Raw genomic sequence first — 25,529 nt, 5'->3', positions numbered from 1 at the left:
CATGCCTGTAGTCCCAGCTACTCGGGAGGCTGAGGCAGGAGGATCGCTTGAGCCCAGGAGTTTGAGGTTGCTGTGAGCTAGGCTGACGCCATGGCACTATAGCCCAGTCAACAGAGTGAGACTCTGTCTCAAAAAAAAATAAATAAATAAAATACACAACACTGATATCCACTTAGTGTACAGTAGCAAAATTAAACATTTTTGTAATGCCTCGAAGTCAACCATCAGTCTGAGATGACAGCCACAGGAGATATCAAACTATTTACAAATTGTTTGTTTTGATGACACAGGGCTTAGACATAGCTATGCTTTTGCTCTTCTCATAAAATTACTTGGCAATCATGGAAAATACACAAAAGTATGAAGAAGATAACTCAGTTGTTGTTTTCCATTATCTATTCCTTTGTGAAAGATGTGCTCACATAGATAAACATCTTTTGACATTTTAATGCTTTTCTTACTAAATCAATTATGCTGCCATGTTCTTTAGTCTAGCATATTTTAACCCCTATAGCTTGCCTGTCTTGCTATAATTCTGATGTAATTTCATTTTTTAAAATCCAGAAAGTTGAACATTAGGATGTATTATACTAAAAAAAAAAATAAAATTCAGAAAAGTTGAATTTGACTATGAAGGATGTTCCAGCTGAGCACAGTGCCTCACATCTGTAATCCCAGCACTTTGGGAGGCTGAGGCAGGAGGATCGTTCAAGGCCTGGGGCTTGAGACTAGCCTGGGCAACACAGCAAGACTCCATCTCTACTAAAGAAAAAACAAACCCCAAAAAGAATGTAGCATAATTTATCTAGTCCCCTACTGCTGGACATTACATCTCTAGTTTCTTGATATTACAAGCAATTCCATGGTGAACACTCTTGAATATGTATCTTGGCATACCTGACATAAGTAATCAGATAAATTCTTAGCTGTGGAATTTCTAGGTCAACGGATATCTTAAACTGACAGTACTAAATTGCCCTACAATGTGGCTGCACCAATTTCCCCTCCTACAAAAAAGTAAGAATATGCCTGCTTCTCCACACCTGTACCTGCAATGGAAACTATTAAGCATTTACATTTTGCCAACCTGATACATTAAAACTGTCACTGATATTCCTTTATTACCCACATCCCCAAGTACATTTTACTTAAAGCTTTGAGTGAAAATCAATGAGGACTTACATTTTTTCCTAGCATTTTTAACTTTCATAAGTTTTAAGCATTTCAGGTTTTAAAGTCAGAATTCTGTCTGTATATAGTAGTTTCTTCCCTGTTGGGCTGTCTCCTCTTGACCTTGGATCACTGCAGATGGCTAAGAATTTATCTGAATACTAACTTCAAGGATGCCAAGATATCTATAGGAGTGTTCACTGTGGAATTGCTTGTAATACCAAGAAACTACAGATGTAATGTCTTGCTTGCCTTTAACAGCTTTCCTTCTCTTGATTTGGCACGAGTGAAGTGAAATCAAACAGGCTGGGTGAAGAACTGTCTGAAGAATCTGAGATGTACACTCATATACATATAGAAGTATAAATTGGTACCACCTTTCTGATAAGCAAGTTAAAAAATATTTATACTTTTTGACCCAATTTCTAGAAATCTCTAATAACAATCTTAAACATGAACAAAGCTAGGCACAAAAATGCATACTGCAACACTACTTATAAATGTTGGAAATAATGTCTCAAGAGAGGAAAATGGAAGCAAAATCCAGTAACAGTCACATGACTGCTGACAAAGAGTAAGAGAATTTTGTAAAAGTACCTGAGGAGGAAAAGCCTCACTAGTAAGATGTTGCCTACGCCCACCCCTCCACTGTTGTCTTAACGTTTATGTTACAAATGTTATTTTTTTATGCTTTGCCATGTCTTTCGCTGCTTTATGAATTTCCTAAAACACAGAAATCTGTTTTCAGACCTGCACTATTTGTCAAGTGCCTATCACAGTGCCTGTCAGACCATAAATATTGGAAAAGCTTTACTACTTTTACACTCCAAAATACAATGTTTTGAAAATAGCCTAGAGTGACCACCTGAGGGGTACTCCTACAAGGGAATGATCTTTAAGGCACGAACTTGGGGGAAGGTATTCCAGTTCCTTACTAACAGGTTTTGGCTTGGTTAAAGAAACCTAGATTGCCAGAGAGGACTTTCTAGAAAAAAGGTATTACTACAGTTCCTTTAAGGGTAGAAAACATTTCTAGTTCTTTTTTTTCTTAATGTCACTCAATAGGATAATCCTACCATACCTAAGCAAGCTTCTAAGCATACATTTGGGAAATTTTGCTGGGCAGAGTATATAGTATTATGTATCTAGCCACCCTAAGAAGAACCAGAAGTCTATCTGTTCTGAGACCAAGGAGAACAAAGGTATGATACAAAGTTAAATCAGCATTTGACACCAAAAAGACTTACCTTTTCCATGGTATGACGGAGGGTGCAGGGGTCCTCAATGATGTGTCTTAAGAGAAGGGTGACGAGGGGAGTAAATCCATTGAAGCCTGAGCTCTGGGTCAAATTCAAGATCATTCGGGTACTCTTCAGCTCTGCAAACATCATGGCGTATTTGTGGTCCCGGGTGAGCCTCAGGCAGAGGCGAAGGGTAGCATGCAAAGTGTCTGGGTCCACAGGGACTCCCAGCATGCTCACGCAGGCCCGGATTAAAACAGTCACCATATCTTCTGTCAGGCCCTGAATGAGGATCTCCCCAATTTTTGTTTCTTCCAGGCTGGTTTCCTTTTCAGTGTTTGTACTCTCTAGGGCCAAAGGAGCATCTACAAATGTGAAAATAAGAGTTTTATATAATTTAACTGGCAATGAAATTGGCCAGACCTTAAGCCATAAAGGGTACAGTAGCTTCAGGTAAAACACTCCTTAAGAGATTCAAAACTCAAAGTTCGTACCGTTGGCTTTGTTTTCTTTACGTTTGATATCCATTTCTTTGCTTTCTTCCAGTGTCTTCTCTAATTCCTGTCCATTGCTGTTTTTCGAGTTTTTATTCATCCGTGGTACCCTGAGGAGAGTCAGCATCACAGGGCGTCGATTCCCTGTTTCCTCATTAACCTAGGAATTCAAGCAGACAAAAAAAAAAAACAAAAAAAAACTCTTTATCAAAAAAGGAATTATAAAGGTATGGGGGTGGGTAGGGACACCTCCCAGGTAAAATGCTACCACAGGAAAGAACCCTAGCAATTTATCCCATCCATATCATTTATTATACAAAGAGAAAACCCGCAGGTCCCCAGAAAGAAAGTGGCATACACGAGGCCCTATAATGAACTGTAAACTTTCCAATAGAGCAGACACCATCCTTAACCACTCCCTAATCCCTGACTGAACACTTAAAAATCATTTCCAGGAGGGAAGGCTCAGTTCTATGAAATCTACATTCAATTTATTGGTGATAATTCTGTACCTTATAACATGTTAGGACTGCTGGTTCAGAAAGAAGAAAACCAAGACATATCTAGCACCTTCCCTTCTTTCTGATAAAGTTTACAGAATTGGGTGAGCATGTACCTGCACCATTGTAGTGAACTGCACAGTGTATCTTCTTCGGCCTGCAGTGAATCGCACACTTGTCTCTCCAGATTTCCAGGCAGAATCAATAGTGCTGTTGTTGCTTGCACTGTAACTACACCAACGCCCAGAGCGATCATCAAACCAGCGCCAGTTATTGCAGTTGGACTGTAGGTACTAAATATAAAAATACAAAGTTTGTGTTTCCTTCAAGATTCATTATTAGAAGAAATAGTAACTTCAGTAGTATTCATTGCTAAAACTAATCCAGGAAAAAGAAATATACTGGGTATTTAGCAAATTTTGAAAACCGAGAGAGAAGTTTTCATATAAATTTACAGTCACAATCCTTAGCCTCTGCTATGGTTTGAGTCCTCCATGTGTTGGAAACTTAATCCCTAATGCAACAGAATTGAGAGGTAGCACCTAATAAAAGGTGACTAGGTCATGAAGACTCTGCCCTCATGAATGTATTAATGTCATGATCTGGTTATAAAAGTGGACTGGTTATAAAAGTGAGTTCAGCCCCCTCTTGCTCTGTCTCTTGCCCTTCTACTTTCCCCCATGGGATGATGGAGCATGAAAGCCCTCACCAGATGCAGCCCCCTGGATTTTGGACTTCCTAGATCTATTGAGCTCAATAAATTTCTATTGTTGATAAATTACCCAGTCTGTGATATTCTGTTATAGCAAAAACAAAATGGACTAAGATATTCTCCCTAGGCAAAAACTCATCTACCTCCTTATCCTGCCATCCCCTACTTTGCTTTTGTTTTCAACTGTTTCCCCTAAAAGGGTAATATTCATTTGAGATATACTGAAATAAAAATTGTTTCCAAGAAGGTACCAAGATGATGTGGCATAATAATCTTTATCCGAGGAACACCTGCTTTTGGAAGGATTGTTGCATACCCAATCCTTCACATAACAGAGGAGCCACTCTTCTTCTGGAGGTAACACACACCTTTAACATTTACTTCCAGGGTAAGTTCTTGGGGCCTTTAGGAAGGAACTTCATAAGAAAATAATTTGAATTCCCTATTCAAAAGAGAAACCTAGCTATCAAGATCGCTGAAATGATTTATACCTTGGTCAGAGACCTTTGCTTTCTTCACTACTCTCCCGTATTTTCTTCTGGTCTACTCTTGCCTCAAAAAGTAGGCCAACCACACACACTACATTACACACCTTAATCATCTGGGCTCTCCTTTTTGAGGAGATGGCTGTCTTTTCATAGAAATCAATCAGGAGCAACACTGGGGTAATCCATCTAAAAAAAGAGAAATAATTTGTTCCGAGCAAGCCAGAAACCTGCAAAAACTGGGAAAATATATCTTGATCTCATCAGGCACTTCCCAATTTTCAAACCACAAAAGTACCCAGGATTTGCCCCATATATGCACCCAGAAAATTGCCTGATTCAGGCCCTAAGCTTGAGTAGCCAAGTCCCAGGGGAACAGAAGTGAAACTGGGATAGACAGAGGGTCACTCACTTTGGGGTCTGGACCTCCTTTTGCTCCTTGGCTGCCTGGAGGCAAGGCTGAACCACTTCCAATAGTTTGATTAGGACATTAAGGATGCCACTTGATTCAACCACCCAAGCACAAGGTAGTTTCAACTCCTGATTAATCAAAGGAAAAAAATTAAAGATATCAAATTCCACTCAGTATTAAAGATTAACATGGTATAGGGGAAGAAAGGGGCGAATAGTAACTGAATTGGTTGAATTCAAATTCTACCTCTTACCATTTACCAGCTGTAAACGGAAATGAGTTGCTTAAATTTTCTAGGCTTTGGTTTCCTCATAGGTCACAGGGAATAGTGACCTACCTCCAGGGTAATTGTGATGATTAAATGAGGTTATATATATTTAAAGTGCCTCACACAGTGCCAGGCATATGTACGTGCTTAATACAGAAATGGTTATTAATATCTTTTGGGATTTTAACCTAGGCTGTGCAGTTTTAACCATGTTGAAGTTGTAAGGCTTTTGATTTTCAGAGAGGCTTTATAATCTTTCAAGAAGATGAAATAATTAAACATAGTTAATGGTTCCTCTTATTGGGGCTACACTAAAGTCTTACTTTTAACAGGAAATCACTGAAAGTGAATGTCCAACAATAGGTAATTATTTCAGTAAATTAGAGAACATCTTAAAGACGGAATAATGTATACATGACATGGGGAAATAATCATAATGTAATACTAAACGGGAAGAATATAGAACTTTCTATATTGTCTTATCCCAATTGTTTAAATCGATAGAAAAAAGACTAGAAGAAAACACAGGACTGTTATTTGTGATTCTTTGTAGATGAGGGCTCGTGACTGATTTTCTCCTTATGTTATGTTATGGAGGACCCCTAGCATTCAGTACTTTGAAAGCTTTCCCCCAAGTATCTATTCATGAAGTACTACAATAAGTTATCATTTTCATCATAAAGGAAAGCCCCAAGACTGTAAGTATACAGTGGGACATATCTCCTGAGTAGTTATATGTAAAGGTCGAATACATTCAGTGCAAGTTTTACTATTAAACGTGATGAGCTACAGAAGAAGAGTCCCTTGTCCAAGATCAGTTGCTTCCTGGTTCCTGTGTTGGTTAGAACAAGAACATGTCTTGCCCAAACCACTCTCTTGCCCCAAACAATCTGCTGACTGACCATGTAAGGAAAAGCAAGAGGACTCTGTTCCATCTGATGTCTATTATCTTAACACTGACAACATCCAATTTCCATATCCCACTCCACTATGTGGCTGCCAGTTAGGTTTCCTGAGAGGCAAAAATATTCCACAATCAAACTATGATAGTCATTTAAATACTTTTCTTTTTAACTCCCACCCTACAATCCTTTAAAGACTCAATTCAATTAACATTTGTTCTGAGAAGGCCTTCTCACATCATCCAGAAGTGATAAATATGCCTTTTCTGGATAAAATTGTTGATACCATTCATGTGGCATAGAATATTGTACTTTGTACTTAATTATGTTCATTTTATCCTATTAGAAATTGGGCTCATGAAATGCAGGGATCATGCCTTATACTTCTCTTTATCTTCTGTAATGTCTCATATGGTAGGCGTTCAATAATTATTTGATGAATAAATTACAAAGTCCTAAAGATCTAAATCTTACCTCAAAAAGAAGCGTTAAAAGCAAGATTCTAGTAGCCAAATTGGAGGCCTGGGGCAGGGTAGCCATCTGACTGATCCACTCTGACACAGTTTTTGTATCACTTGTTGTCAGGGGAAGAGCAGCTTTGATCAATACATCAGCAGCTTCCCACACCTAGAAAAGTAGAAAAGTGGCCAAGTCAAGTAATTGTAGAGTAAGATGAGGTTTGTGAAAACATTCTCAACCTTTTAAAATACTCCCTCCACTCCCAACACAATCACTGAAGAAAGGTTAAGTAAAAACTAACATATATGCCATAGGAATTTAGTGCCTGTATCAAAAGATCTATTCTACTAAAGAATCACCACTGAACGATTACTTTCTTAGGCTAGATTACAGTAAGTCTAAAATCTAAGTTAAAGAAAATAAATATTTAAAAAATTCCTGGTGCAGTCAACCCCAAAAAGGTTCTAGCAACTTATGTTTCCACTGTACCTCCCCCAGAATTATAAAAAACAAAAACAAAGAATTAGAAAGTTAGAAAGATTTAGTCTGGTTTTATTTTGCAAATTAAATTTCTTATAATGAACTTGATATCACTGCTCATTTCTATTAAAGTTTTAGTTTTCTTAAAATAATTTGCATAAGGTCTTAATAAAAATATACTAAGCTTTTCTGTGAAAAATATTTTATACAGTTTTCCTTTACTTTCAAGATATTTCCATGCATTAAAAGTTATGTGTACATAGTCCAAATAAAAAGGCTAATCCTTTTTGATTTCTTTCGCTGCTTCCAGGCTTAAAAATTACATAAAACAAGACTCCAATGACTTAAATACATAAATAGATTGACCAAAAAATAATAAAGGAAATATGACCAAAATGTTTAACTGGTTATGTCTGGGTGTGGGGATTTAGGATAATTCCTTTCTTATCCTACATGTCTACAATTAGCATTACTATTAATTTCATAATGAAGGAAATTATGGTTTGTCCCCTCCACTGATCCCTAGTGCTAGAGGTGGGGCCTGGTGGAAGATGTTTGGGTTATGGAGGCGGATTCTTCATGAATGGCTTGGTGTCTTTCTTATAGTATGAGCTCTGAAAACTGGTTGTTTAAAAGAGTGTGGCAGCCCCCCACCTCTTTCTCCCTCTTGCCATGTGACACACCTGCTCTCCTTCTGTCTTCTGCCATGAGTGGAGGCTTTCTGAGCTCCTTACCAGAAGCAGATGCCAGGGTTATGCTTCTTATACAGCCTGCACAAGCGTGAGCCAAATAAACCTCTTTTCTTTATAAATTACCTAGCCTCAAGTATTTCTTTATAGCAATACAAATGGACTAAGACACTGGGACGCAAGTATTCATCAGGATGGGGACTCCTTCGTTAAAGTGTTCTTACATAGGAAGGAAAATATCTATTCGCTGTTAGTCCAGGGAGCCTAACTTGGCTTAAGAGTAAGATACATTTTGGACATTTTAGATAACTCTAACTGAAAACTAGAAAAAGAGAGCTTTGTCTGTTTCCAAAGATGTTTTTTGTGATATAGTTAATCCACTGTTTTGGTAAACATTCAATGAAGAGCTCGATTACCAGATCAAAAGAATTCAAAGACAGAATATACCCACATTGAGTAGAAAGCAAAAACAGATTTTTCAGAAATCAGGTTTTGATAGAAGGCAGACAAGCAAATCACTTCATACATGCCCCTCTTCTGGCCCCTTGAGAATTTACCTGATTGACTACTTGCTTCAGAATCATGTCACGATAGTCTGCTCCATTACGTTTGATGGCTGTCATGATCAGATCACATACACGGTACACTGTGTCCGGTAGCTCATCAAGAAGGTGGAAGCAGCCTGGCAACATGGTATCTGTGAAAGTGTGCAGCTCATCTTGTTCCAATGGGTCAGCATCCTGGAATTTCTCTAGACATTTAGCCTCTTCCTCTTCCTGCTTTTCCCGAGCTTTCCGTTCTTCCTCCTCCTTTCGGCAGGCAACCTCCTAGAAGCAGGGAAGGAAGAGTTACAGTACATAGGAGAGGTGAAGGTGGAAAGATACGGGGGACTCTGAGAATGTATCTGCATCACCATATGAATACTCTCTACTTTCTCCTCAGGCAGTTGATACTTTCATCCAGGGTGTGGAAATAAAAATGAGGGCAGCCACACAGATTAAAGCAAGACAGGGAGGGACACTTCAAACAACCCAAAGCACTGCCAATTTATTTGCAGCATTCTACACCACCTCTCATAAAATCATTTCTAGATATTGTCCTATATTCTTGGCCAGTATGTTAAAATAATTATTATCTAGGAGTACACAGCCAAGTTTGGCCTAATGGTACTACCAAGTACACTTTGGGTCTCTATTAGACAACAAGGATTGATGCTTCACCTAAAGCTTCGGGTCAGTACAAGGTAGCTCAAAGATGGGTGGAAAGGTTGGGAAGAATGAGTACTTCTGTCTCTTTTTCTGGTGGTAATTCCACCAACTACTTTGTAGTAGTGGCAGAATGGTCTCAGAATCCTAAGATTTATGTGCCAAGCCCTTCTGGATAACATTTCCTAGTTACCTCAGGTGACTCTGCCCTTTGATCCATTGGAATATCCTGTCCCAGAGACATAGCAATTGCTCTCATCATCTGGTCCTCTTCAGACATGCTGAGATCCTATAGAGCAATAACAGAAAATCCAGTAATGACATATACCCAAAACAAACACAATGAGGTCACCCCAACTCATAGGGAATCAGACATCTTGTGCTTAAGCTTAAGAGAGGGGAAGGGGCTCCAAGTGCTGCTCTCTCTAGTCAAACCCAATTAGGCTTACTTGATCACTGCAAGAACAAAGGGGGAAAAATCACAATGAAAATTAAGTGCAGGAGGGTGGCTTCAATGTGACCACCTATTCTGCATCTTAGAAGAGTGTGCCTCTAATACTGCTTTCTGACTGTGTGGCTTCTTCCACAAACCATGTCCAGTAAACTTGCATGGCTGGGGGATAGGAAACTCTGGTCATAACACTCTGGAGTTTTGAGAGTTATTATGAAAAGAAAATATTGGCATGGAGAAGTAGTTTATAGAAAGGAAGACCAGTGACAGAAGGATAAGGAAAAAAAGGCTATCAGTAGCCAAACCAACACCCTGGAAAATCATAGCTCCTGAACCAACTCACCCGAACAACTCCTCCCATGATTGGAGGAGGGTGGGTTAGAAGGTACTCTGTGGCCTGCTCCATGGTACTGGTGTTTAACAGGGCCTCCATGGCATGTTCCCTTGTAAAGCCCATGTCCATGAGCTACAAAAAGAATGCAATAGCTCAGCACCACATTATCAGAGAAATCCAAATGCATTTTAAGAAGAAAAAAAACCTTTTCAACATGGAAACAGGTTCTTCTAACTTCATATGAACTGAGAACTTTTATGAGCCGGGGTGGGTAGGTAACACGAACAATCCTTACTATTTAGTGCTTCTACAGCACTCAAACATTAAAGCTAAGCATAGGGGCAGGGAGCCAAGGGATTCCCAATTCCATCCTTTAAGAAAATAGGGGAGGAGGATAGATGGTTATCAGAATTAACAGGATTATCATAATTAAAAGACTGAGATTCATACACAGAAGCATAAATTGGTCCCAATATTGTGGAAAACAAACTGGCAACTGAACAAATACCTGAAAAAACTGACCCAGGAATTCTACTTCCACGAAATAATCATGAGATGTACATAAGGAAAGTATACACCACAGCATTACAACATCAAACCATAAGAAAATTAACATCCAACAATAAAAGAACGACTAGTAAATAATAAAAAAAAATTTTAATGACTATAAGTCTATATATTGCTTGATGTTACCTGTGTAAAAATTAGGCATAAAGCTAACGTGACTGAAAAGGAAGACAATGACTATCTTCTGTGGTGACATTTATGAATGCCTTTTAAAAATACTTTGCTGTACTTTCTAAATTTCTCAAGGTTTATAATAAAAAAAAAGGTGTGCATATATAGAGAACAGATTTGACTAGGACTTTAGACATAAAGAGAACATACATACATACATACAAATTCCAAGAAAAAATGCTCTTTAAGATTGAAGTGGCAGGATCTTACATGCCTTTTCCTTACTCCCTTCTAGCCTCCCACATTTTCAAAATGTGGCTTGTACATTTATTTGAAGGTGAAAACAAAAGTTTTATAGGTGACTAAGGTTTCAGAAAGCTCTTACTTAAGAATAAATATGGGTCACAATATCTCTTCCTTTTACAGGTTAACCAGAAGATAGTCGAAAAGTTTGCTTCCAAAGAACGTGGCAGCAGCAGGCTACTGAGACTACTGTAAGAGTCCCAATACTAATCAACATGCTTGGAAGGACATAAATCTATTATCTGTGCAGAGCATCGGAGTACACTCCAGCATTCCTCAGGAGAAAAAAATGCTAAGAGAGGGAACAAATTTAAACTGTCTCCTGGTTAATGTGACCAGGCACTTAGTGGCATATGAACTTATAAAACCCACAAGCAATGTACATCACTGAGTGCAAAGTCTGGGAGTGTGAAGACAGCAAGTACCCTACCTGTTGCAGCTGTTGCTGGTTGACTTGAGGTTCCCGGCGGGAGCCACCTTCCTCTTGCCCTGCATCCTCTTCTCCTCGAGACCCCTCCTTCTCTTTACTCAGTCTCTCTCGAATCATAGGTTCTCCTCGGAGGATGTGGCACAGAATGGCCAGCATGGATTCAGCCATTCGCCCGCCATACACTTTCAGGGGTTTCCGGTTCCAAAGGTTCTTGATGCACGTAAAGGCTGCCTATAAGTCATTTGGAAAGTGTGTAAAGATCATTTTTCCTCAATTCAAAGACTCAGGAAGAATAAGTTAAAGACCTATGGGACAGTCCTACCACAATTAGTCAGTGCCAACAACAAAATCCTAGGCCAGCATGAGGAGCCCTAGGCAAGTACCGAGTAGGGGTGTTTAATTCAACCTGAAAGTGCCAATCTGAAGTTTACAGTTCAAATGTTTAAACCATGAAAAATCCTCAAATGGTCTCTATTCCCTTCCATAAGGCAGCCCTATCTGGGAATAGGATCCAATGTTTCCTCAATAATCACATTCTTCCATTAAGAAGAACAAAAGAGAGTGGGAATTATCCAGTTAGCATGAGAAATCTCTTGGATTTAGAATGGCAAATACTCACTTTCTGAGTTACCACAAGGAAGCGGAGGGCACTGAATTGTGGAAAGTTCTGGACACCTCCAGGCAGTTTGGCAGGCAGTGAATGTGGAGATTCAAGCACCGTGGTGGGATTCACCATCTTCTCCACCAGCATAAGCCAGGCATCTAGGAATTCTCCTGTGCCATCCGGTAACTCTGAATGTTCCAATCCCTCAGAAACAGGAACTTTGCCTCCCATGGATAAAGCCCAGTTGAAAGTTCTAAATTCAAATAAGAAAAAGTATGGAGACAGAGTATTAGCATTTTAGATTGAGGGAGAGTTTACATTTAAAAGGTCCCTAATCTCTACCTTGGTATTACATGTCCCTCCTCTTAGAGCTATTACTTTCAAAATGTCCAACAATTATTGTTTTTATTTTTTTAAAGCTTTAACCTCACCTCCTCCAAACCAGTGAAACTCAGCTTAGAATCTTCTGACCAAGAAATGTAGAAAAATTATTATATCCAGAGAAATAATAGCAAAAGACACATCTATTAAAAAAATGCACCCTAGGTACTAGAAGCCAAATGAGGAAAAGCAAAAAACCTTACAAACACACCTCTAGGGAGACTAAATCCCACCCTATAAAGAAAATGGAGATACACATGGCTAATTTCCAGAACATGGAAGGATACAACCGATGGCTATATGTATGTCACAAGATAGGGTACTTAGCAGTAGGCCGGTAAGACACACAGAAAAGACCAAACTCCAAGAAATGCTTCTCTATGAAGCGACTTGATCCTTACTCAAATAGAGCATTGTGGCCTCCAGAGCAGAGAAATTTTTGCAGCATGAGGTGGTATGGATACTTCCTCTCATCAAACAACATTGGGGATGTGAAACCAACTGAACAGATGAAGAATGTCAGCCTGAAAAGAGGAAAAAGCAAAAATTTAACCACCTCTGAGGCAGACACAAAAGCAATGAGAAATTCATGTAAAAGCCAAGAGTAAAAGTTAACAACAAATTGAAGTGACGGACTGACTGGAAGGCAGGTAGGTGACTAGCATGGTTATTAAAATTTCAAAGGCAAAAAAAATTCTTTCATCTAGTAACAAATACAGGTTGAATATCCTTAATCTGAAAACCCAAAATTTGAAATGCTCCAAAATCTGAAAGTTTCTGAGTGCTGACGTGAAGCTCAAAGGCAATGTTCACTGGAGCATTTCAGATTTTGGATTTTCAAATTAGGGATGTTCAACTAGTATGTATTCTACAAATATTCCAAAATTAAAAAAAAATTCAAAATCCAAAACACTTCTGGTCCCAAGCATTTCAGATAACAGATACTCAGCCTGTATAAAGTTACTGAAATGCAGTTTTACTGCAAATGTTTTTAAAATTTCCCATGTTCTATACTAGGTACAACCAAAACAAGTACCTTACACTTTACTTTCTGGAGTAAACAAGGCACCTACCTCTAAGTTCTCTAAGTGGCTCACTCCTGTTTAAGTAGAATAGGAATATTATATTCTTTTCATTGCAACTTTTTAGTCCCTGCATCTCAAATAGAACCTCACCTGAAGCGAGGAGTAGGTGTATATGGTGGAGGCTGCCAAGACAAGCCCTTTGTGAGGAGCTTAGTGAGGGCTGAGGCTGTTGATCGAGCAGCAGGTGTCGGTGCTGTAGTGGTGCTGGCAGCATGATGGCTCCTTCTCTGGCGGACAGGAGACCCCACACAAAGTTTAACAAGGAGCCCAAATAGCTCAGCAAGTGCTCGACCTAATCTGGAGGAAGCTGGAACCAAGAAGTCAGAATAAAGCTGTACAGTATTTTCAGAATGGTTTCATTACAACAGACACATTACTGTTAATACATTTTTACGACTCACCACATTCTCTTACAACCCCTAGGAAATGCTGAATTTGTCTCTATGTAGGATAATCCGCCAAATAGGAAGTTTCACAAGAAACAAAAGACTCTTGGGTAGGAGACAGAGAAGTATGCTGGCACTCAATATATAACAAATGTGAAAGACAAATAAGCACTCACACTGTTAGAGGAAGTATAAACAGAAACTACCTTTGTAGAAGCAATATGGCAATGTGTACCGATTAAGCAAATGATACATCTACTGAATTATGGAGTCACTTAAAATGCCTACAGAGAACTTTAAAAATGGCAAATGCTTATTTAACCATTTGCACCAGAAAAGATCATATACATTATATGTTGTCTGATCGCAACATGAAGTAGTCTCAAAGGAACAAAAGACTACTAGAAAAAGCACAAAATTTTTACAAGTAGCTTACTAAGAAATTAGATAGATTATACACATTTCAAATTTTCATCTTATTAGGATGCTTTTTAATATTATGAAACCAAAGAAGGGCAGAATAAATATAAACACATATAAAAGGAAATGCATAAAAAAGGGAAAGAAAACAAGCCCAAACATTGTATTTGCATAGTCTCTAGATTTTCTTTAAACATTTTATGTACTTTTTAATTTCTATAATGTATATTTATTACTCTTAAAATCATAAATGAAAATGCTACTGTAGCATTTTTTGAAATAAACATTATTTCATCATTATCCAGAGACAAGAAGGGCTAGACCTAAATCAAAGCACAATCAACCCTTGAACAATACAGGTTTGAATTGCATGGGCCCATGTATATGCAAATTTTTTCAATAAATATATGGTAAAATTTTTTGGAGATTTGTGATAATTTGAAAAAATTCCCAGATGAACTGTGTAGCCTAGAAATATTGAAAAAATTAAGAAAAAGTTAGGTATATCATGAATGCATAGAATTCATGCAGATATTAGCCTATTTTATCATTTACTACCACAAAATATACACAAATATATTTTACAAAGTTGAAATTTATCAAAAACACAAACACAGACCATACGTGGCGACATTCGCAGTCGAGAGAAATGTAAAACAAATGTAAAGACACAGTATTAAATCGTAACTGTAAAATCAACTGTAGTACATAATGTGTACCACCGTAAAATTTCATAGCCACCCTTGTTGATAGTAAGCTCAAGGGTTGTGAGTAGCCACTTAAAACACTCCATGTCAGCAAATTGTGTATCGCAGTAAAAAGTAATCTTCTGCAGTTCTTGTGTATTTTTCGTTGTGTTTACTGCAATACTGTAAAAGTTAAACAACACCAAGACCCATATGAAGTGCCGCTAGTCATGTACTAGAAGTGCTCCCAAGAAGCAGAAAAGGTCATGACATTCTGAGAAAAAGTTAGTATGTACCCTAGATCGAGGTCTGTAGCTGTGACCGCCCATCATTTTAAGATAAATGACTCTAGTGTAAGAACCACTGTAACAGAGAGGGAGCAAGCGAGAGAGAAAGAGAGAAGGAAATTTGTGAAGCCAGTGCTGCAGCAGGTGGGAAAATTTTGCCTTTTTTTTTTTTTTTGTACAAATACCTTTTAATTACATATTGAAAATACAGCTTTTATGTGGGTGGAGATTTCTCAAAGCTCATATGATTTGAGAAAAGGTGAAGTCATTATATGACAACGTAAAGCAAAAAGGTGGTGAAGGATGAAAAGCTGGAAAATTTAATGCCAGCAAAGGATGGTTTGATAATTTTTAGAGAGAGGCGGACTTGGCTTGAATGTCAAAAAAACAGGAGGATCAGCACCTGTCAAGCAACCAAGAGGCAGAAGTTGAGATCCCAGATCCTATCAAGAAATCATTGAGGAGAAAAGATACCTGTCCCAACAGGTTTTTAAATACAGAGGAAAGTGCTCTATTCTGGAAAAAAAAGAAAAGGACACAATTTATTAGTGAGAAAAAGTGAGCACCAGAATTTAAGGCAGGAAGGGACAAGCTAACTCTACTGTTTTGTGCAAATACAGTCAGGCTTATGATCAGGGCTGCCCTTATCTAAAAAGCTGCTAACCCTGGAGCCTTGAAGGGAAAAGATAAATACCAGCTGCTAGTATTTTGGTTGTATAAGAAGACCTGGATGAGAACACTTTTATTGGACTGGTTCCATCGATGCTTTGTCCCTGAAGTTAGAAACTATCTTGCCAGTAAGGGACTGCCTTTTAAAGTTCTTCTGATACTAGATAATGCCCCTGGCTACCCAGAACCCTCATGAGTTGAACACTGAAGGTGTCAAAGTGGTCTATGTTGCCAAAGACAACATCTCTAATTGAGCCTCTAGATCGGGGGTTATAAGGACTTTTAAGGTTATTATACATAGTACTTACTCTATGGAGAGGATTGTCAAGGCTATGGAAGAGAACCTTGATACAGAAATCATGAAAATCTGGAAGGATCACACCACTGAAGATGCCTTCGTTGTTATAGAAAAAGCCATTAAAGAGAGAAGTAATAAATTCCTAGAGAAAAATGTGTCCAAGATATTGCACATGACTTCACAGGATTTACAAGAGAGCCAATCAAGGAAATCACAAAAGAGATTGTGAATATGGCAAAGCAGCTGGGAGGTGAAGGGTTTCAAGACAGGGATCTTGGAGAAATTCAGGAGCTAACAGACACCACGTCAGATGAATTAACAAAGATAACTTGATGGAGACAAGTGCTTCTAAGTCAGTGCTAGATGATGAGGAAGAACATTTAGATGAAGAAGCAGTGGCAGAAAACAAATTGACATTAGATAATCTGGCAGAAGGGTGCTGATTATTCAAGATAGCTTTTGACTTCTTTAAAGACACGGACCCTTCTATGATATAGGCACTAAAACTAAAGCAAACCGTGGAAGAAGGATTTGTATCATATAGAAACATTTTTAGAGAAATGAAAAAAAAGCAAACGTCTGAGAGAAATTATAATGTATTTCTATAAAGTTACTCTGAGTGTGCATACCTCTTCTGCCTTCCCTTTCATCTCTTCCACCTCTTCAGCCTCTGCTACCTGAAACAGCAGGACCAACCCTTCCTCTTCCTCAGCCTACTCAACTTGAAGATGAAGACCTTTATGAAGATTCATTTCTACTTAGTAAATAGTAAATATATTTCTTCTTCCTTATGATTTTCTTAATAACATTTTCTTTTCTCTAGCTTACTTTACTGTAAGAAAACAGTATTAGTACATACAATATACAAAATATGTGTTAAACGACTGTTTATGTTATCAGTCAGGATTCCAGTCAACAGATAGGCTATTAGTAGTTAAGTTTTGGAGTAGCAAAAAATTGTATGTGGATTTGACTGTGCACGCATGCAGACTGGGTGTTGGTGCCCCTAATCCCAAAGCTGTTCAAGGGTCAACTGCATGTCTTGTCAGGATGTCCATGCACATATGAACCCATTGTGTAAAAAATGACTTTGCTTGAGCTTGCATTATACATGCTGCTCAAACTTAGTAAGAAGCTCAGATGAATACAGCATATGAAAAAGGAAACAGTCCTGTCTTCTTCCTATACCATCCAAAGTACGATTTCTTAATCCTAATTAGGGAACAGGATACAGATAGGTAGGTGCATCACCTGGCTGGAGGTTGGGTATACACAGACTCTGAAAACCCAATGAATTCAAATCAATGGGAAAATATATCCAAACATTAGGTTTACACTTTCTCAACACTGCTTTCAGGTGAATAGACAGCAAAGTGGCTCAAATGTAGTCAAGACAAGAGGAAAACAAAAGGCCAGTAACCATAAAGAAACAGACATCAAATGCATGGACTGGGCCCAGACAGAAATCCCTGAATGCTCCAAGGTCAAAGAGGTGTAACAAAGCAAGGAGAGATAAACATGAACATCTTCTTAGATGGACATTTTACTTCAATTTGGGGTGTCAGTAGTCTTTCAAATTAAAACAAATGAAGAAGTAAACAAATTAAGAGTAAAATGTAAAATTCATGGGAATTTAAGATAACAAAAGGAAACAACAAAGGCTATTTTGTTTGTTTTTGAGCAGGGCCCAAGATTTCCAGGAATTTTCTTCACTTTCCTCTATATTAAGGTGTTTGAAAATGGCAACTATTGAGAAACATACAAAATAGGTTCCACAAACACTGAAATTACAATAAAGGGCAAAAGATGGCAACAGATCAGTGCACGTCTTTAATGTACTTGTGTATCCTGCCAATATAGTTTCCACAGAGCTGCCAGACTGACTTTAATAAAACACCAGACCATTATTTACCAGCTATGTTTAAGGGACAGAAAAAGGAAGAGGAGACTGGGTGGGGTAGCCTGTTAACAGGAAATCAGGACAGCTTAGTAACACAAAACCCAAGGGAAGAGTATTTATAGAAGGAGATGATAGGTCAACTATCATGCTGCAAACAAGTAAGAAGGGAACTGAAAAGTATTCAGTGGACTTAGCAACAAGGAGGTTACAGGTACCTTGGTGAGACATTTCACTGGGATGGTAGGAGCAGAAGCTATCTGCAATAGTTAAAGAGTGAGTAGGGGGAAGGAATTAAAGAAGGGAGGGAAGACATGGCTCTCAGCAAGGGATTCTGTCATCTCTGTATCCTTAGGAGCTAGTACAGAGCCTGCCACATAGTAGGCACTCAACCAAGTACACCTGAAAATGAGTCACAAACGTTTTAAACTTCCTTAAACAAAACAACACAGCCTTTGCAACATAATCTGTTTGAAGAATGATTAAGGCTCTGAAAACCAGAGAAGGGAGTAGAAAGAAGAGAATCACTCACCTGACAATAAAGGCTTGATTTGCTTGATTCTGGCAGCCATGGCTGGTGTGATTTTAGATTTGCCTTTAGAGTCTGAAGCAGTAGGTTCATCTGTCTCCATTGGAGCCAATGTGTCACCGTCTAGGCCAATGCCTTCCAATAAGCCCTGGGTAGAAGCATCCATATTTCCAGCTGTTCCATCCTGTTCCCCATCTGCAGACATTAAGAGGGGAGCAATAAGACCACGCAGAGCCAGAACTTACCTGGTTCCTTGTTCTGAAGAGTCCCAAGAAAGAGCTATGGTGTTTGTTACTCTTTAAATTCCCATGGCTTCCTAAATTTGGAAAAAAAAAAAACCCACAACCAAAATATTATACTGATATGCACCTCTGTTTGGAGCTCTACTAAGTAGCTAAAGCTGACATCTTCAAATGAGAGTATATGAATAGTTTTAACCCATGGCTACCTTGGAGGACTGTTGTAGGCACAGCACAACCCAGGAGGTACCATTCACATAGACTATAGTGTACATGCTGTCTGATGCTGTCAATGTGGCTGCCCTGTTAGAATGTTATAGTTTGTGAAAAAACTCAAATTGAACGTCATAGATTACCACTGGACAATTCTATTTCCTAGCATTTAAGAATTCTGTATATTAATGTGAGATGTCTTTTTATGGGGAGCGGATGCTCTTAGAGCTAAGAATCAGCTTTATGGAAACTTTATAAAACAAGTCATCAAGTTTTCTTCTTAATGTTCTGAAAAAATTATGTAGAAACTTAGTTACCTTTGCTAAATGTATTAAAGAAATTACTGGAAAAAATATAGGAGAGGCAATTCTTTGACAGTGAATCTAATTTCACTCAGTTCCTAGTAAATTATTTTACTCTTACCTTAGTTAAAATTGGTATATTTTGACTAAATTTGAGATTCTCATTTTGTCAGAGGTTTGTGTGTAGTTTATTGATTCTATCCTACTCACTATAATAACCAGCTGTTATATATAAAAGTCCTCATTTGTTGGTTCATAAGCTATGTCTACTTTCTTTATTCCTTAGAAATTTCCCTCTGCTTAGTAATTTCAGTCCAAGTTTTAAGCATATCTGATATATTTTTATACCAAGAATTGTCTTCCTTATTTTCTTAGTAGTTTATCAATTTTTATTTCCTCCTTGACATAGAACACAGGAGAAAATACTTTCTTGAAAGCTGCTTTTATTAATTTTAGGTTTGTTGCATTAGGGTCAGAAGGAGTGTATGATTTCTGCTTATTGTAATTTGGAATTTTTATTGTAAGATAACATAAAAGAAGTTTTCTAGGCCGGGTGCGGTGGCTCATGCCTGTAATCCTAGCACTCTGGGAGGCCGAGGCGGGTGGATCGTTTAAGCTCAGGAGTTCGAGACCAGCCTGAGCAAGAGCGAGACCCAGTCTCTCCTAAAAACAGAAAGAAATTATCTGGACAATTTAAATATATATATATAGAAAAAAAATTAGCCGGGCATGGTCGCGCATGCCTGTAGTCCCAGCTACTCAGGAGGCTGAGGCAGGAGGATCGCTTGAGCCCAGGAGTTTGAGGTTGCTGTGAGCTAGGCTGATGCCACGGCACTCTAGCCCGGGCAACAGAGTGAGACTCTGTCTCAAAAAAAAAAAAAAAAAAAAAGAAGGAAGTTTTCTAAAGCAGCACTGTCCAATATGTGAGCCACATACATAATTTTTACTTTTCCAGTAGTCACATTAAAAAGTAAAAAGATCAGAATGAGAGACAGTAGCTGAAAAAGCAAAAAGAAACAGGTGAAGTTTTAAACAATATATTATTTAAGACAACATAATCAAAATTATTTCAATATGTAGTCAACATAAAAATTGAGACTTTACATCAAAAAGTAAAATCCTACCATATCTTTTGGTATAGTGATTTCTAGGAATCAATTTTATATTTGCAGAAAACTACACAAAAGATGTTTATTTTTAAAAATAGTACATTAGCAAACAGGGAATGGTTAATTCATGTACCACTGCATGGTATGTAAGTGAAAAAAGAGATCTATGCAATGTTTTATCTAAGAAAATCACAAATACACTCTGAGAAAAAAAGATTATGCAGACACTTCCAAAATGGTTATTTTGGTGGGGGGAGGGTGGTAGAAATATGGGTGATTCTTCTTTCTACTATATTTTTTAATTTTTTATCATCATGTATATGTTTTTATGGATAAAATGACTAAAAATAGTTTAATTTTAATAATAAAAAGTAATTGCAAATCAGTGAGAGGATTTAAACTGAGGACTATGGATGACAGAACTAACTAAAAATTTCACAATAAACCTATAAAGACAAAGGAACGGAACTTAAGAGAATTAATGACTAGGATTTTAGTTTCTTGGAGTTACCTGATCTTTTTGCGCCCTGGGTCGTACCTGCCTTCTCATCCTTTGGAACCAGTTTCTGCATATCCGCCTGGCCAAATTCACACCCAGATGGTAGGCTGCAACAAGAGAAATAGTGAGGCGGGGGATGACAAACAAAGAAACAAAAAAAACACTGACAGTTCACCTCTTATATTGTGCATGGTCTCTAACTTGCTTGGCTGACACTATTCCTCCTAAAGGTTAACCTGAATAGAATAAAACACCTGCAATTCCTGAGGTAGCACCCCACAAGGTTTCTAACTCAATTTTTAAATATCTGGCTAACAGTAGGACCAAATTTTAAACACCTACCATGCCAACCAACATAGCATAATTGGGGTATCGAAATCAAAGATGCCAAGATACTACAATTTGCCAGCAAGTCCCTAGACTGGTTAAGTGGGAAGGACAAGGAAGGCTCTGAGTTATTTACTATATCCTCCGATCCCCTACCAAAACAATCCTTCAGACTCACTGAGCTTAGTTTCTCTGTCAGAAAAGCTAACAGAGTAATAAAAGAGATGACAATTCTCTTACCTGTTCGGGGTACACAGAGAGAGGAGGACAGTGCTTTCCCACACCAGGGAACAGTATAACTGGCTCAGCTTGCTCAGAACACTCAGACCCAACTGAGAGCCCCACTGGTTTACGGAGATGGAACGGATTTCACTCTGCAACGAAAGCAGAAAGAATTTCACCTTTAGGATGTTCTCTGAATAATTATATTCAAAATCAGCTTTCAGCTATTTTACAAGAATAAGGGATTCTATTTTTCCTATATTTCTATTCTCACAGAGTTGTCTCCTTCATCAAAATTTCCACATTTAAGACCACAGTTCCACAAGGTATCCTCTTACAATATTTACAGACTGTCTCTAACATCCCTTCTCATTTCTTCTGATTGCTTTTTTTAAAGTGAAAGATAAAAATCACAGGCAACCTTTTTTGAATCAAAGAAACAGGTTTATAGATTCATTAACTACTTTTAAATTTTTCCTTGGTAGTGGGGGGCTTTATTTTCCTCCAATTTCTTTACTTCAATAAATACTTGGATTTATTTAATTCCTTGAATTGAATATTTAATTTCCATTTTATTTCATTTAACAAAGAAAAGGTAAGTCATAAAAATAAACCCCTAACCCCTAAACTTTTGTTACATAATTTAATTTTCTAAATAGTTTATAAATGTGCTTTCTGATTTCTAATTTGATTGATCCATAGGTGGCAGAGAATATACACTCCTGCTCAATTGCATAAAGCAGGGCTATTGACCTGTTACAACATTAATCTTTAGAATCAATTACCTGTGCAATAAAGGTAGTAAAATTTTGAGCACATACACAAAAATGCCTTTTCTGGAACTAGAGATTATGGACTGCAGGCATAGGTTTGATACACAGGAAATATTTAGTAATCTGTTAATTACTACAGATTTAAATGTTCTATGGTAAAATGTTCCACACCATCCTATAACCAGGCTACATGCATTCATACAAAGAAGAGAAAGTAATAAGGTCAGATGAGTACCTGATAGAGGTTTGCCTGTTAAAAAAGGGTGACCATGTATCCCAGTTGGCCTATACAACAGATGGTACAGATCAGTTAATGCCTGATAATTATTTATAATAACCTCTTTCACTCTCCTAAAGTTTCAGCTCAAAAAAAAAGTTCCAGCTCACATGATAAATTACATGGTCATCCAACTTCTAATAGAAAAAATCTAAGGGAGAGTGAAAGCACATAGCAACTTAGAAGCATAAACCTAAATCACCCACCAAAAAGGTAAACACTGTCAAAAAATCTCATCCTAAATCTGTTATTTCAGCTGCTACCCCAGGAGACCTGCTTCTAAGCATGGCAACCTGCCAAGTGTATGCCCTAGGTATTTCACTGGCTTTAAACCAACGTGTTCACATTATTTTTACCTGTCCAACTCTGCAAGTATGAACAAACATCATGATGTAGGCATGGGCAGCAGTGAGTGCATGAAGTAGAGGTGTGGCCTGAGCTGAAAGAGTAGCATCGGCAACATTGCCAGCACAAGCCAGTTCTCGCAATAACACCGAGCCCCCAGGGGATTCAATGGGGCGGTGTAAAGGCTCCAAGGAGGAGAGGATGGAGTCCAACTGAAGGAGACCCTCCTGAAGGACTTTAGGTTCATGTGATAGTGTCTGAAACAAGAAGAATAATTAAAGTATTAATATGTAATCAACTCCATATGCATCATGTCCTTAATAGTCACAATGGAAGTGACTATTAAATGAAGTCTCCCAAATTTCAGATATGCCCATGGTCTCTCACCTGGTAAATGGTGGAGCTGAAATACGAACCCAGGTATACCTCATACCTCAAACATCTTTCTAGAGCAACACACTACTTTCAAACTTAGTGATTCAACCATACTTATGATGGCCAAACTGGAATACTGTTATAGCAAAGACAATATACTGTAATATTAATTCCAAATTTTGCTCATCAGGGAGCAATGTTAGGCAAGGTTCCAAAGCATGGAAATGAATCACTACTATAATGTTCTTTTTTACCTAAAAGAAGAGAGATGTTTCTGGGGATAGGCATCAGGTAGGCACTTTCTTTGCTTTATTAGACAACCCCAAAATTATGTGACCCTTGTGATTTCCAGTCTGGGGAAAAATCTAACAGTAAAATACCATCACTTGCCATGCAAAAATAGGAGAAATTATGTATGTGCTCTCCTATGGCTTTAAATAAATCTATCTATCCTTGCATAGTAGATGTAGGATAAAGATGATCAGTCCTTTCCCCTTTCTCTCTTATGAAGAGTACTCAATTCAATATTTGCAAAGAGTAAATCAAAATAAAACATAAAATGAAGTTATGTCACAATTATGGATCTTTCCAAGTCTGTAAGTGACTGGATTACTGATTTTTAGCAGAAATTACTTATCACTGCACAACCCAGCTAATAAAGGAGTTTCATAGATTTTATGTAATCACCATCGAAATCTTAATGGCACCCCCCCCAACCCTGAAATAGGAAAATCCCTCCTAAAATTCATGTGAAATCTCAAGTGACCCCAAGTAAGCCAAAATAATCTCATAAAAAAAACTTGGACACCTCACACTTCTTGATTTCTAACCTTATTACAAAGTTACAGTGATCGAAACTGTGATACTAGAATAAAGACAGACATAAAAGACCAATGGAATAAAGCACCCAGAAATAAGGGTCTATATGGACCTTACCTTACACGATATAGAAAACTAATTCAAAATGGATCAAAGACCTAAACGTAAGAGCTGAACTACAAAACCCCTAGAAGAAACCATAGGGGGAAAGCTGCATGACACTGGATTTGGCAATGACTTCTTGGATATGATACCAAAAGCACGGGTACCAGAAGCCAAAAAAGATAAACTCGAATTCATCAAAATTAAAAACTGTTGTGTGTCAAAGAATAACATCAATGTGAAAAGGCAACTCACGGAATGGGGAAAGTATCTGCAAATCACGTATCTGTTAAGGAATTAATATCCAGAATTCAGAAAGAAGGCCTACAACTCAACAACAGAACAGTCTGATTAAAAAAGAGCAAAGGACTTCAACAGACATTTCTCCAAAGATATATATTTAATATATGGCCAACAAGGACATGAAAAGATAATCACACCACTAATCACTAGGGAAATGCAAGTCAAAACCAAAATGAGATACCACTTCATAACCCAACAGGATGGCTATATTATCAAAAATAGTGTTGGTGAGAATGTATGTAGAGAATTACAATCCTTGAGCATTGTGGGTGGGAATGTAAAATGGTAGAGCTGCTGTGGGAAACAGTATGGTGGTTCCTCAAAAAACTTAAACAGAATTAGCATATAATCTAATTATTCCATTTCTGGGGATACATCCAAAAGAATTGAAAGTAGGGTCTTGAATAGATATTTGAAACTAATATTCATATAGCAGCATTATTCGCAATAGCCAAAAGGTAGAAGCAACCCAAGTGTGTACACTGACAGATGAATGAATAAACAAAATGTGGTATATACACACAAGGAAATATTATTCAGCCTTAAAAATGAAGGAAATTCTGACATATGCCATAAAATGGATGATCCTTGAGGACATTATGCTAAGTAAAATAAGCCAGTCCCAAAAAGACAAATACTGATATGATTCCACCTATATGAGGTACCTAGCGTAGTCAAATTTAGAGACAAAAAGTAGAATGGTAGTTGCCAAGGGCTGTGGGGAAGGGGAGGATGAAGAAAGAGTATTTATTTGTTTAATGAGTAGAGTTTCAGTTTTGCAAGATGGAAAGAGTTCTCGAGATTGGTGACACAACAATGTGAATACACTTAACACTACTGAACTGTACATTTCAAAATGGTTACGATGGTAAATTTCATGTTCTGTGTAGTTTATCACTATGAAAAATAAAACAAATAAAGGAGCTTCATTTCTGGCAAAATTTGGGCAATGAACTATAAGTCAATTATGCTTAAAATACATGACTATTGGCTGGGCACGGTGGCTCAAGCCTGTAATCCTAGCACTCTGGGAGGCTGAGGCGGGAGGATTGCTTGAGCTCAGGAGTTCGAGACCAGCCTGAGCAAGAGCAAGACCCCGTCTCTACTATAAATAGAAAGAAATTAGCCAAACAACTAAAAATGGAAAAAATTAGCCGGGCACAGTGGCA

The 25,529-nt window shown here is 37.9% G+C and overlaps 1 protein-coding gene across 2 annotated transcripts in view; it reads right to left on the bottom strand.

Moving 5' to 3' along the window:
* Positions 1–25,529, bottom strand: part of HUWE1 (HECT, UBA and WWE domain containing 1, E3 ubiquitin protein ligase) — a 148,936-nt gene that overhangs the window by 43,970 nt on the left and 79,437 nt on the right. For both annotated transcript variants that reach the window (XM_012660636.1, XM_012660635.1), the window contains exons 27-43: positions 22,773–23,018; positions 21,385–21,518; positions 20,830–20,924; positions 18,459–18,650; positions 13,374–13,590; positions 12,600–12,722; positions 11,833–12,070; positions 11,214–11,444; positions 9,812–9,934; positions 9,211–9,306; positions 8,370–8,639; positions 6,659–6,811; positions 5,015–5,142; positions 4,710–4,791; positions 3,522–3,698; positions 2,906–3,065; positions 2,418–2,776 (exon numbers count right to left, since the gene is read on the bottom strand). In XM_012660636.1, coding sequence (XP_012516090.1) covers positions 2,418–2,776; positions 2,906–3,065; positions 3,522–3,698; positions 4,710–4,791; positions 5,015–5,142; positions 6,659–6,811; positions 8,370–8,639; positions 9,211–9,306; positions 9,812–9,934; positions 11,214–11,444; positions 11,833–12,070; positions 12,600–12,722; positions 13,374–13,590; positions 18,459–18,650; positions 20,830–20,924; positions 21,385–21,518; positions 22,773–23,018 — 3,024 coding nt within the window. The remainder of the gene's footprint in view (positions 1–2,417; positions 2,777–2,905; positions 3,066–3,521; positions 3,699–4,709; positions 4,792–5,014; positions 5,143–6,658; positions 6,812–8,369; positions 8,640–9,210; positions 9,307–9,811; positions 9,935–11,213; positions 11,445–11,832; positions 12,071–12,599; positions 12,723–13,373; positions 13,591–18,458; positions 18,651–20,829; positions 20,925–21,384; positions 21,519–22,772; positions 23,019–25,529) is intronic.

Source organism: Propithecus coquereli, unplaced genomic scaffold, assembly GCF_000956105.1.
Source record: "Propithecus coquereli isolate 6110/MARCELLA unplaced genomic scaffold, Pcoq_1.0 Scaffold671, whole genome shotgun sequence".
Taxonomy (NCBI): domain Eukaryota; kingdom Metazoa; phylum Chordata; class Mammalia; order Primates; family Indriidae; genus Propithecus; species Propithecus coquereli.
Note: the sequence above shows the minus strand (reverse complement) of the source record. Positions and strands in the feature narration are given on the sequence as shown.